Source organism: Lepisosteus oculatus, chromosome 1 (assembly GCF_040954835.1).
Source record: "Lepisosteus oculatus isolate fLepOcu1 chromosome 1, fLepOcu1.hap2, whole genome shotgun sequence".
NCBI classification, from domain to species: Eukaryota; Metazoa; Chordata; class Actinopteri; order Semionotiformes; family Lepisosteidae; genus Lepisosteus; species Lepisosteus oculatus.
The window spans coordinates 20884713-20899309 of NC_090696.1; the positions used below are offsets into that span (position 1 = coordinate 20884713).

At 45.0% G+C, this 14597-nt stretch overlaps 1 protein-coding gene across 1 annotated transcript; it reads right to left on the reverse strand.

The window, feature by feature from the left end:
- Positions 1–1772: 1772 nt before the first annotated feature.
- On the reverse strand, positions 1773–11186 carry LOC102697734 (prostaglandin E synthase 3). Its single transcript, XM_015344467.2, has 8 exons — positions 10960–11186; positions 6895–7008; positions 6416–6485; positions 6143–6241; positions 5041–5130; positions 4697–4753; positions 3385–3412; positions 1773–3093 (listed from the first exon to the last, which is right to left on the reverse strand). Coding segments are annotated over exons 1-8 (480 nt in total). The 5' UTR covers positions 10962–11186; the 3' UTR covers positions 1773–3073.
- Positions 11187–14597: the final 3411 nt, after the last annotated feature.

A 14597-nucleotide genomic window follows, 5' to 3' on the forward strand; every position in this document is an offset into this window, starting at 1 on the left:
TGAGGTGAGGCTGCATCAAGTTCTGTGTGCTGACTTTGTTATACTTTGCCCTTATCACTTTTGAAAGCAAAGCCTGAAGGCAGAATAGACTAAACAAGCAAGCAGATCAACTACAAGCACTACGTTAACGCCAGTTACCAGTGAAACTACCCAGGAGCAGGACAAGACAGAGATTGACAATGCTTATTGGTCCCAAAAGTCAACTGTTTCATTGTTGATGGCTCTGAGCAGTACACATGTACACGAAGGCTGAAGTCACCTAGTCTCCACAAGACAGTTTCTTCTTCCGAGGTTCATTAATTTCTAAAATTCCGACTTCTATCTAAAAAGGTACTTTTTATACGTCTTAGATCTTGGAAGTAGGATGACATTCTCAACACTGAAAAACGTCTCGGGGCAATCACGTTTTGCAACTAGTGCATTGCTCCATGCCTCTTCTAAAAGTGAAACGAAAGTGAAAGTAATCCTAAGCTACTTTTGTGGGGGTTTCTATTTTAAATTGTGGGCTCAGCAGAATTTACACACTCCTCCTCAGCCAGTCTTGCCTTGGAGGTGCACATTACTGCAGGCTCATTCAGGCTTTGGGGTGAGAGTCTACCCCTGCTTCCAATCCGCTCCTCACTTTCAGACATGGGCTCTCGGCCGAATCTCAGCTGATGAGCCAAACCTCTTTGAAAAGGCAACCTTTTCTTCGTTTATGTGCAGCCTCATATTATTAAAACACCCAAATATATCAAGGATGCCACTTTCTGCAATGGTGACCATCCCTTCTATGCATGTGTAGTGCCTCTACCTAATGTATAAAGTCAAAAGTGGTTAATACATAAATCTCACTAATCTTGATTTTTGTTTTTAAAAAATTAACTATGAGCATCATAAATGCACACGGTAACAGATCTTGACAATCTATACCTGCAATAATAAGGTTGCTCAAATCCAATAGTTGGTTCAGTTTCACAATGATAGTTGTGATCATTTCACTATTAGTTCTACAAATTTGCTGTAGGGTGACACTACTAGTCAACCACACCAAAATCACCCAGCATCTGAGCACCTTCTTCCCCACGGTCACTTCTGAATCAGAACACATGAGTCTGGGATGTGGTGTGTATATAATTGTGGACCTTGCGCGTTCTTTGGGTGAAGTGTATGTGTACATTTATTTCTGTTTTTGCACCAAGGCACCAGATCAAACTCCTTATACATGTAACATACTTGGCAAATAAAGAGATTCAGATTATAGTGCTTGGTACTGTATGCATTTATCATCATTTAAAAATGTGATACTGACAAATCATTTTAGAAAGAGGGTGCCAAGATTAGAAAGGTCATCGACAACCCCTAACTGCCTGAAGTCAAAAGACTGGCAATGGGTTAACAGACCAAGGTAACATGCTGCTTGCTACCTTGAGGAGAAACAAGAATCACTGCACCCTTTATTGCATTTTCATCGTGCCCATAGCCCAGAGGCCCTTCACTTGCTTTCTACACATTGCACGCATCTTCTGGGTGAAGACGCAGTCTTGCTCCAAACTCACCACGGGAGTACTGTCTTTCCTCATCGCAACACCAAGTGAACAACAGGCCAGGGCAGTGTCAGAATGTGGAGGTATAGTAAAAGGAGACTGCAGGATACCAGTGACACAAGGGTCAGGGGAATAACATGAGACCAGCGTTCTACCACCTTCCCAAGAAGATGCCAAGTAGCCCAACACATACACATTCCATTGCATGTTACCGGCAACACTGCAGACAGACATACAAAAATGAAATGTGAGTCTCAGACAGTTTATTAGAAAGATGTAGACAATAAAAAAAATTCCTCACTGCATTCAACATAAACTGAAGTTCTTCAGCCTGTGAAAAGCTGACAGGTTGACATACATAAGAATAATGTATTATCTTATATTTTCTATTTCCACACCTGGCATATTCATAATCAATATTCTGACAGTGCAAATACAATTTGGTCATCTAAACGTACACTGTATTCTTTGTCTAAAATCTGGGATTGACAAATGCACAGCACTACTCACTCCTTAATCACTCTTAAGAGTAGTCTTGAAGGCCAAGCTAACAGAGTATAGACTCCTTTGAGCTTCCACTATTCCCTGTTTATATACGGAAGAATGGAAACCACTTCATCTAGTTTTTGATACCTGCTTCCCTTTCCAGTGTGGTAGAAAATCCATGAATGAGTAACAGGAAACACCTTTATTGTACTCCGCATAGCTGCTAATGAAACACTAAGCATGTCAAGGTGATGTCTTCACTGTATTACCAGCTCCAAAGCCGCAGTTTTTAACCAAACAAAACGGAGGGCGACAGCTTAATGAAATACAAAGGATGCAATTAGCCAGGAACCAAACAGAAATGTTTAACTACTGTATTTAAAAATGCCGGAATACTTGATACTGATTAATGTTTTCCCATCATTATAAATCTGCAATTGTTAACATTTCAGAAATAAAAAAACTGCCTGCCCGTATGCACCAGCTAAGACTCTTGCCATACATATATGACGAAAGAATGTGGAAAACCTCATCTTTCTTCTAAATACATTTTAAAGAGAGGGAGGAGAATAATCAACAAAACTGAAAAAGTCGAATAAAATTCTGAAAATCTTTCCTTTGACTGTTGTGAAAACGCACAACATTTAAATTTAAACAAAGCCTGGCTGACTGGAAAAAAGATAAGACATAGCATATTTTATTACGCTTCATTTAAGTTTAAACTTTTTCACACATCTTTCACCATAACCATTGGTTTTCTTCTGTTTAGAAACAATTTACTATACCTCACAACACATGAAAACTGTGAATAGTCCATGCATAATAACAGAACGAGAAGGTACAGCACTGTCGATGTCTTCAGACAGAGCAGTACAGTATGATGGTATGCATATCAACCCTCAGTGAAGCCTTGTTGGAAACTGGTTGTAAATGGCTTTAAGAAATGCAAAAACAATGGTCTTTTGTATGGCTACCAACTCAAATCTATAGCTTTTTTTTTTAATTATTAACAGTTTTGTGATGATTCTACTGCACAGCTGTGTATGGATTCCTTTATTCCTTTACTCCAGGTCTGGCATTTCTGCAAAGAAAACAAAATTGAACAAAATCAGTAACAACACTTTCCCAATAATATATCTAGAACTGTAATTATATATTATGAACACCCACAGAGAACAAGGAACAACTACAGCTCTTGGAATCAGGGACTTTGTCAGCTAGCAGCTTGAAAATAAAACTACATGTCATTCAGAATGCAAAGGAATAGGTAAAGGTTTATTCCATGCTGAAAGAAATACATAATCCAGCTGCATTTGGATTCTTTCAGTGGCTCTGCTAACAGCAATACAACACAGTGACAGAATGCACTTACTTTCATCGTCACTGTCTGCTGATTCCTCCTGAAGGACAGAAACAAAAAGGAAAGGTGAGAACACAGCTCAGGCTAAAAACCAGGATTCGTTCCAGCAAGATTCTGCAGAACAATGGGGATATGAAGCGACACAAAATCTGCCCGTGTCCAGTACAATCACAAAGAAAGGGAAAACTCATTTAATAAATGCTTCTCCAATCGAAACAGCAAACGGATCGCCTTTCTGGAGGGCACAGCTAGGGGTCCACCTCCAAGCCCTGTCGACTTTGGGATCAGCCCTGCAGTGGCAATAAAGCGCCACCTAGTGTCTCATCACATTAAGGCTGAGTGCACTGAACCAGACCTGCAGGTGTCCTTTGATTCCCCCCCCCCACCACTGTTAACCTTCACACAGGCATAGACTAGCCAATACATCACCTAGCTCAAGTTTATCTGTAGTGTTTTTTTCAGGGGAAGAAAAGTATCAGTCTTGCCTGTTTCCTAATTGACTTAAATCATTCCACTGTAACAAGTTCCAGAAAACAGCCTTCTTAAATGTGACATCTCTTCAGCTTTTCACTGAACAGGAAAGCACAAAAATGAGTCACGAGGTAGGCCAACATCTCATCGCGGGAATATTAAGGCATAATGTGTCTCAGAACGACAGTTGATGGCTAGGGGCTGGTAGATGTTAAAGGGGAACTGAAACACTATTTTTATATTTCAGGGTCAAAAAGAATCAGCATTAATGTGTGCGTTTTAAACCATGATGAGAGTAAGAAGTACACAACATGTAAAAAGCCACGATTTTGTGAACAATTCAAACTTGTAAAATTTTGCAACACTGTCAATTAATTATTATTAATCATCATCAAGATTTAATAACCGGTCTTATGAATTTGGGACTGCTGTTCCCCTTTACTGTTTTTGATGGTCAAAACATCGGCCTGCCACGTTGGGAGACCGGCAGCTTTCTGGATAGGCTCCGGCTTGGCCTGGGAAACCTGGACATGATGTCTTCCAGGGTCAATTCCATCTGGATATCAAGGCATTTCATATATTTATACAAAACACCATATCAGATGTGGTGGCCTTTCTGCTTCATATGAGCTTTCTAAACATGTTGAATCAACAAGTTGCATCGACGGTAGATTTCTTCATGTGACTTACTGCTCTAAAATCTCCATGAAATTTTACCATATACTGGATAGAAGGGTGCCGGCCAGGATTGAATATTATTCGTTGCACAGGACTCAAGCATTACGTTGCCTATATGAGAAAGGCATATGTATATGAACATGAGAAACTCTTGTAAAATAAAAAAACTTCTTACATCTTCTGCTCCGTCAACCTCCGGTAAGTCATCATCTCCCCCCATGTTGTTCATCATCTGTGGAGAACACCACGAAGGTTAAACACAGACAGGCTGGAATAAAGAGCTTCATGCACACAGCAGTTCTTCCACTTGTGTTCACGCTGACATCTTGCCACATCAATCAAACTGTCTGCTAGTGGCAATGTGCTTTGAAGAAAAGATCCGATGGACTAGAGGAATCTGGTGAAAGCCAATCAGGAGAGGGGAAAGGGGTTTTGGGGAGGACATACGGTGGGGCGTGTGCACTAAACCCCAGGGGGAACAGGTAAGGTGCCATCACTCAGCCTCCGAAGTGCCCTCACCTCTGAGAAACGGTCAAAGCTGGACAGCTCTTCATCCGAGTCATCCTCCCAGTCCTTCCAATTATTGAAGTCGACACTGAGCCAATTGAGCTGCCGGAATAACAAGATTAACTCAGCAAATCAAAGACCACGAGACACCTCATTCCTACTGACACCCCTGCTCTTCCCTTAGGACTGCCTCATCAAAACATCAACACTACCGTCCGAGAAAAGGAATCTGGTTTTCTGAACGTGGAGTCACGAGTTACTTTAGAACCACCACTCAGGAGGAGACGGGCTTCTTGGGACAACATGCCTGCTGTGCCTGACCATTAGCTCTCGCACTGCTTTCCAGAAAAGAAGAGTCACTCCGCAGAGGAAGCCAGGCACCAAGTCAACCAGGCAGGCAAAGTCCTCTTCCACCCTCTGACTTCATGAAGGACTTTTAACAACATGCTACAAAGATCTCGTGCCCTCTCCGTAGTCCTCAATGACTTTAATAGTACAGCATGGACTAGGCTAAACCTGTTAACATAACTTGTTTGATTCACTGCTGGGCAGCACGGCAGCACAGTGGTCAGCACTGCTGCCTTGCAAAGCTAGGGCCGTGGGTTAAGTTACAACCTGAGCTACTATCTGTGTGGAGTTTGGACGTTCTCCCCATGATCATGTGGGTTTCTCTGGGTGCTTTGGTTTCCTCGCACAGACAAAAGACATGCTGTTAAATTAATTGGCTTCTGGGTAAACTGTCCCTGGTGTGAGAGTGTGTTTGCATCTGTGTGTCCTGCAATGGGCAGGCATCAGGGGTGTACCCTGCCTTGCACCCACTGCTTGCCAGGACAGGCTCTGGGCTACCCTGACAACCCTGAACCTGAACAAGCAGTTAGGAAATGGAGGGACGATTCATTGCTATCTTGGAATGGAAAACGTTCACAGGTCTTGAGGCTGTGAGGAAGCTAAGGGACACCCAAATGATGCCCCCACCTTGGGCACAGCTGCTTTGGCGGAAATCCCCCAGCCGAAGGGCCTCTCCCATACTGGGGGCAACAGGACAAGCAGTGCTCTGCTCTGGAGCACCAGGACACACTAACACAGCCCACCAATGAGTGCTGAGGTTACTGACCTTCGCCTTGTCTTTCGTTAGCCTCGGCCACGACTTCCCAGATTCTGTTTTCCGTAAACAACACAACACAGACCTATCGGTGCGTTTGTTTTTGGATTCCTGCAGGTTGAAAATAAGAGACTGGTCAGAACGATTCCAAAAGTGCCAATTTCTGCACAGGGACTGGAAGCAGTCTGAAACTACAAACAGCTGTTAAAGAACACGGATATGGTCGAATGGAAAGAATGACACAATGGAAAGCAACTTCTTCGCTGATGGAAATGTCTCACTTACATTTGGATCGATACCTTCAAAGAGTTCAATTTCATTTTGATGTTTCAGGCTGTCTGTTCCACCAAGACAACTAAAAAAAGAAACAAAGAAATGAGTACTATACAGTACAGTATGTCCTGCAGGTTATCATGCTGCTCAGTCATCAAGTTCTCTTCCGGATGCCAACGCATCTATTGAGACTTGGAGACTGTCGCCAGTGTGACAGCTGGATACTAATAAGATCAGCTATCCCAGCAAGAGATTTCTTTCAAATAAAAAGGGAATTTATGTAGCTGTGGTTAACATTTCAACTTTATTACAACATATTCTACAACATGACTAGGAAACCAAAGATATGAGCAAAATTCATGCTACCTCACCAATGATGTAAATACTACAGATAGCAGAATACAAGTCAATTTGTGCGGATAAATGTGGTTATGAGAGAAGGGAATGGCATGAATTACTGTAAAATGAGGAATGAAAGAGGGGTTGTTTACCTGAAACTAAGCTTTGATTTTTCAAAATTTACTTGGACGTCTTTGCTGTCTTCTACACAAAATTCAATAAAGACGTAGTCCCTTCTATCGTACCACTTCGCACTTGCAGGCTGCCTGTGGAAAGAACACACAGAACAGTTCCAGAAGCAGCTTTCACAGCATTAATCCCCAATGACGTGAGTGCGCACCCCCCAGGACTTTCCGCACTGGCTCCTTGGATTTTGTTTTCTAGGGTCAACACTAAAAGCAGACTCCTCTTTAAAACATTAAGCAAACACGAGAAGACAAAAGCCTGTGGTGCCCACCAACGTGCCTGTGGCTGGGGTGGCAGTCCGACAGAACACTGGGATGAGAGAGCAGAGCCGGGTGTCCCCATCAAGACCACCGGCTTCAAACCCTCACTTTACGACGGCCTCCATCGAACTCACATTTCCGACCCAGCTCCCAGACCTATACAGCTTGCTTCTGACTGTACGATAACAGTCTTTACCAGCTTCTCCTGCAGCATTTGTACAGCAACTAAACTGCAGAGTGGCATTTTGATTTCACCAAGTTACTATTTGAACCATAAAATTTTCTTTCCTTCTACACAGACAATGGAGCGACACATCAGTGCTCTTACAGAAAAGGCACACCTGATAGCCTTAAAGGCCTGTGGTCCCAGAGGAAGGGAAAGGAAAGGAAGAAGAAAGAAAGGCACAACATGTCTGCCACATGCTATCGATACTGAAGAATTGAGACGCCAGCTGAAGAGCACGGGGCTATTCATTCCATAGGCAACGGCTTACCAAAGCATCTGAATAAGTCCTGCGCTGCGAGAAACAGGTGGCACAGTGGCACTTTCTTTTACCTGTCGACTAAAATAACACATGCTACTTTCACCAACCGACAAAACAACTTTCGCATTAACCGCCCACATCCATGTCCCTTAAACCACACACAGCAGCACAGTAAAAAGACTTTCCTAATCTCTTCAGAAAAACTCCAATCACACGTCTGGCTGAAAACCCCCGAGGAATTCAGTGGGTCCCAACATACTGGATTACTGGAGGAAACAGCATTGGCGTCTAAGCTGAGGGGAGCAGGTAAAGCACACTTGCAGCTCCCAACATGCAAGACAAAGAGAAAGGAAGCCACTTCAATACCCTTTGGCAAAAGAACAGCTATACTTCAACAGTTCAACTATGGATGCCTGTCCCAGCTTCACGAACAGTCTTCTGGGAACCGAGCGACTGTTTCAATTCACACGAATATTTGACTCACTAGAGCTAGAGCAGCTAGAATTATGGCCAACCACGTGTGTGGATGCGTGTGTGGGGCAGAGGATTGAGGAGTTCATTCTGACAGGCAGGAGGCCACGTAATTAGTGGTTTGCACTCATCCACGAGTGGCATAAAGCAACGGGAGAAGACAACACTGCTTACACTCTAGCAGCTGGTGGGCTTGAACACAACAGCAGAGGTTATAAAAGAAAATGACTTCACACACCATGTGTAAGCAAAACATTTGCAAAGCAGGGTTTCAAGTCGATGTGCTGTTCCAGATCCCAGCTTACGCACAACCACCTTACAGCAAGTGAAAACTGAAATGGCTCAAACCGCTCTGTAATGGGGCAGCACGGTGGTTTGCACTCCTGCCTCACAACCTCACAACCCTGGGGGCATGCGTTCACTTCTGAAACTAGGGTGCTCCCTGTGTGGTAGGTTAATTGGCTTCTGGGAAAACTGACCCTGGTGTGAGTGTGTGTGACGGATTGGTATCCCATCTAGGCAGTACTCTGCCTTGTGCCCATTACTTGCCAGAACAGGATCCAGCTCCCTGAATTGGACAAAGCAGTTAGAAAATGGATGCTCTGAAGGCAGATAGGTTTACCTTTGCAAGATCAGAGTGCGTGAGTGATATTCAATTGTGAACCAGGAACCAGGGCTTTCAAAATTAGAGCTCAATGTAAAGTTAATCCGACAGAAAAGCTTTCAAGAAGCCACAGCCCAGATGTGCAAATCCAGTGCAGGCTGAAAACACACGGCTGGATAAAACACCAGAACTCCACCCAGTTCACTTCTCCTCGACCCCCTTCCGTGCTCATTACTATGTGGCCACACTTCTTCAAGCTCTGCAAGACTTTCGACAGCACACCGGAACCACCTCTTCCAACGTTTCCAAGGACTCCTCTCCTCCGGGAAGGAGCTCCGCTCTTTCCCCGGGGAGTTCACTGCAGGACATCGCACCTTCTTAACCCAACAACAGGTAGCCTAAAAACAGCCTACCAACTTCCACAGTCAGGCAAACGCACTCACCCACTACCTGCTCAAGTGAACTTACAATCAAAGTATTGAATACCAGCAAAAACACTACACTACTTCAAGGAACAGGTAAAGTTTATTCTATGCTGAAAGGAAAAGAAAAGAGACAACGTTTCAGCTGTGGAGCCTTCTTCGGGTGCTCAGCCGGGAACCACCGCGTATCTTTCCTTCTCCTCTCAGCCTGTAATAAACCTTTACCTGTTCCTTTGCAGCCTATGCCTGCTGCCGCAGCTCCCTGCTTGGACGTCTCCTATGCCACTTAAAAGTTTTCCTGACTTTTGATAGCGGCCAGCCCACCGTGCCCATGTCTGGACGACGCCCCCGTGGAGGGCTGGTGCGGCCTCGAGTGAGCTGGGAGAAGAGCTGTGTCACGGATGGGCTGCAGCACAGGAGCAACAGCAGGTCATCATGGCAAGCTGTAGTTCTGTAGTTACAGGCGACGGACGCTCACCTCACCCACAGCTCATATTTACCTGCTATTACCCCTGAGCTCGGGTTCAAAGGGGCCGGGCAGCGCACACCCCGGCTCGTCATGTGACCCCCCCCCCCTCCCCCCAAGGCAGACGACGTGGACCGGGCCGGACCGGGCCGCCATCAACAAGCGAGACGCATTTGTCAGGCGGTGGCCATGAACTGACTGTGCAGCCCGAAGACTTCAGTCCCAGCTGCTGGGTACTCCATCAGCACAACCATGTTCACGCCAGGCTATTTTTTAGCGGTTCTCAAGGTCGAAACCGTCCTGTTTTATCTTTATTTTTTTTAAGCCATTCAGGCGCAACTGGTAAATTACTACACAATCGAACAAGTACGTTTAATGTAAATACAACCAAATATTCAGAGCACACAGACGCAAACAATGAGACTAGCAGAGATTTCATTCTATGAAATCGCAACGGAAAATAAATATCGGCACACAAAACCCCGCTCGGCAGGCAGACATCTTCTCATTCATTATCCCCGGCGTGCATCGCGGCACTTTCACTTTCGTGTAAAAACACCACGGCACGTTGCGGGACTTGGGAGGCATATACCCCCCCAGAAAGATCTACCCTGATGATCTGGGGCGATTACAGCGCGATTACCCCAACATCGGAGCTGACCTAAAAGTATCTCACCCCCAGCCACACGAGGGGCGGGTGCAGTTCGTTGCGTTGCTACCCCAGCGCAAGAAAAACCTTAATTTGATAGGAAATGCACGGCCCCCGAGCCATCAAGCCACAAGCATAATTAAATAAATGCAGAATACGTCCTCCAAAAGAAGCTGTTAGCGACCACCTCCGTTTGCATCCCGTCCCGCTGAGCGTGTCTGTATTCCCCCCTCTCCTTTCTCCCCAGCGAGCAGACATGCTCCTACAGCGCGGAGGTCGAGCCTCCCGCTACCTGCTACAGATCCGGACAATATCGAACAAATGAGCCCAGTATTTCTCCAAAATACCCTTTCACACAACCTCCACGCCCCCTAAATAGGTTGCAGGCGGGCACACGACCAGTCGCACCTTTTCAAAAGCTACGTTTTCAAGCGCCCGAGAGACACCCCGGCGCTCAACGTGAAGCGCGGCCTATACCGCGCTCGCCTGCTCTCTGCCTTGCCCGCTGCCCCTGAGAGACGACTGGGTAACGTGAGTGTGTGTGTGTGGAACAGGGAACCTTACTCTGGTCCAAATTTTTCTAGGCACCCCTGAAAAGAATTAAAAAAATAAAAACCGCCGTAAGTGATTCGCCCCTTTCTCCCCTCAGTCCATTCCAACCCCCATCGACTTACATCTTGGTTATCTTATTCAGATGTTTCCTACTCTCCGGAGTGCTGCTCTGCTGTTTGTTTCTCGTTATCTGACAGAAAGGTGTATTTACTCTGAACGAAGTAAAAAAACGAGCGATTAAAAATAAAAACCCGCCGAAGCTCCGAGCTGATCTCCCTTCTCCTCGCGTGTCTCTCCTCCTCGTTCTCGCGCAATGACGCAGCAGCCGCGCGCCTAGACGTTTCTAGAGCTTCCACCGGCCCATCTCGTCTCGTGCGGTCTCCCGCCCCTGGCCGCCTGGGCACCATGGAAACGGAGAGGGCAAAGTTCATCTAAAACATTCCCTGTCCTGGGATCGCCAGTTTGGTTCCGATTCGCATCCAAAACGTGTTACTCAATTAAGAGATGGTGAATATCTCATACCAAATATCTCGTTTTAATTTGTATTACCATGGCGACTGTTGTTTAGAGCTGGGTTTTCTGGGAACTGTAGTTTTTAACTTACCAAAGACTATAAAGCGTATAATAATAATAATAATAATAATAATAATAATAATAATAATAATAATAATAATAATAACTGTTTAAATAAAGAGCCTTTCCAAACCAAAGGGCGCTGTATATAGTGATGAAAAAAACTAATTAAAATACAATAAAGGGTAAAAGAAAAAAAAACAATAGCATACACTATAAACTACAGGGCAATCATACACAGTCCCTAGAAAAAAGGTCGGTTTTAATATATATTTTAATATTTGACCATAAAGAACGTTTACCGTTTGGTTATTAGCATGCAATTAATCTGGGATTCTCACCCAGTCCTGTCTTGGAAGAAGCCAGGGAATTGGCTTCAGCAACATGGCTGCTTAGCTTGCTCCACGCTCCCACCACTCTTCGCACAGAGACGAGCCTTCTGCTCTCGGTTTTAGCAGGACTTGTGTCCTCTGGTTTGAGTTGCACTGTTGATTCTGAGGAAGGTCGCTGGGTTGACTCTGTCAGAGCCTTTAAAGAGTTTGAATGCTTGAAGCAGGTCCCCCTGGTGACTTCTCTGTTCAACATATTTGTATATCTGTAAAATATTTGCGCTGTCGATGCGGCGCATTTCCTTACGTCTCAAAACGAGTTCAAAAGCAGCAACATCCTTTTTGATGTAAAATAATCTATATGTTTGTTTTCGTAACCCACTTCTGTAGACTCATATTAGCCTAGAACATACAGCGGTCGAAAGAGATTTTCTTTTCAACGGTGATCAGTTTCCAAAAACTGTCAAATGAGGTCAAATTGTTCTACCTCGTAGAAAGGAAGAGCGATCATATAATCAATCACGCCAACGGCTACACGGCGATTCTGTAGTCCGGAAAAACAGGTCAACATCGCCGCCTAGTGGACTACCTGTGGAAACGTCTGTAGGATTTAGTCATGTCGTTTGCCAACCCGCTTTATACCAAACGGTGTCGCGGGAAGCCGGAGCCTACCCGGCAAGCAACGAGCGCAAGGCAGGGTACGCCCTGGACAGGACGGCAGTCCATCGCAGTCCATCGCAGGGCAAGTGCAAGCCAATCGTACATGGGGAAAATTTGGAGGCCACGGTAAGGGCCGAGGGGGGAAATTTGACCCGGACACCAGGACAACATCAATTACTCACCTTCTTGTATCAGTCTAGGCCGTGAGACTCGCACTGTCTTCTGCCAGGTTCTTAAAACATGATTTTCAAACAAAAATGCAATTGTGATTTTCTAAGCCTGATTCATAAGTAACTAAGTTTATATGCATATTTTAAATATTCTAAAATTGAAACGCCATGCATTTTATACACGTATGCATATTTTAAATAGGACACATCTTAAACAGCTCAAATTAGCACCTGCACACATTAGCACCTTCACTTTAAGGCACTGCACTGTTTGCACTATGTCCTGTCTTGGCTGTATTATAATGTCTATTGTCAAAATTTATTGTCCATGTCTGTTTGTCATTTGTGCGGATATTTTTTTTCTCTCTATTGTTACTGGGTGCAGCTGAACGAGTAAGCATTCCACTACACTTGTTGTATAGGGCAAATGAAATTCGAATCTTGAGCCTTATTTAAAAACGAAGGATTTGGAGATGGATGGCACAGTGGAGAGCCTTTCGCCTGTGTCTGCCCAACAGAAAACCCAGAACCGCAGGAGAGCAGACTCCTGCAATGTCATTTGCAAGAGGTTTCCCGACGGCCGGTGCTCACCCGACATTCTTCAAAACTGCATCCAAGTAAAAAGATCCCCTCTCTGATTTTGCACTTCCGAGGAAGCACGTTCATCCATCTATCAATCTTCCGCTTTCCTCACGGCAGAGACGGAGCTCATCCCGGCAAGCAACAGGCACGAGGTGGGATACACCCTGGATGGGACACCAGTCCATCACAGGGCACACAGACACATTCACACACTCACAGCCGGGTCAGTTTTCACAGACGCTAATGAACCCACCAGCCTGTACTCGGACTGTGGGAGGAAACCAGACCAGACAGACAGCACCCCCGGTCCAAAGCCGAACTCAGGGCCGCTGCGCGCTGCGCAGTAAGGCAGTATTGCTACCCACGGTGCCACCATGCCATCCACATTCACACTCATGATATTTGTGAAAGCAGTGCAGGCTGGCAGCTTGGAACCTGAAGACTCTGCTCCAGTAATGGCCTATTCAGCTTCCCCTGCCTGACAGCACCGGGGCTTGAGCTTTCCCGTCTGAAGCCAAGACTCTGAGAACTTGCTTGGCAAGGCGGAGGTGTGATAACATCCAGGCAGCAACAGCAAGGATGAGGCTATTTATGCTGCTGCTGCACTTTGAGCAGAGGAGAAAGCAATAGCCGATTCTTTAGATTCACCTATTACAGGGAATGACAGAGTAACTACCCTTTTATTGAAAACAATGTGCAGTTTTCCAGGTGTGGCACCTATGGCTGAGCAGGTCACTGGCTCAGAACAGGAGTATTAGTCTTTGGATGGAGGCGTGGCTGGATAAATGGGTGTGGCCAACAAGAGTTGTGTGGGTGTGATGTTCAGGGCTGCTGAAACACTGAAGATGGAAGGCTACCCTGTGAGTAGCTGGTGTAGGGCACAGTGAAGCCATGACGCTCTGGCTGATCCCTGGAGCTGGATTGCAGCCATCAGTGCCTGGGTGTCACCCCTTGAAGAACACAGCGTGGCCGGGCGAGCTCTAGGGTAACCACACATGGTTACCCAAGTCATGCAACAGGAAGTGCAGACTGACCAAACAAGCAGGACATTAACTTTAGCTTCAAGTCACTAGGGAGCCATTTGATTTTGCAGAGGTGAAACCAAAGAAAAGCTGGCGAGCAACTTGGGGAGATATTCTCTTCAAAATTTGTTAAAATATTTTCAAACATTACTGAAGTCTGTATCCATGATACTAACCTTGTTTTGCAGATTGGTTATGAACTACCAAGGTCAACCGTGTACATAGTGCTCTCAACAAAACATACTGTATAATGCAGTTTCCTGCTCTGTTTCCATGTTTAATTGTTTGCTCATTATAAAATAGTACAATGATGGTCATTTTAATACAGTAAGTTGCACTTCCTAACCTCAAATACGTAGCTAAAGCTTTAAGAAAACACAATCGTTCTCATTTTAAGAATAAAACGGCAAGACTTATTTTAATA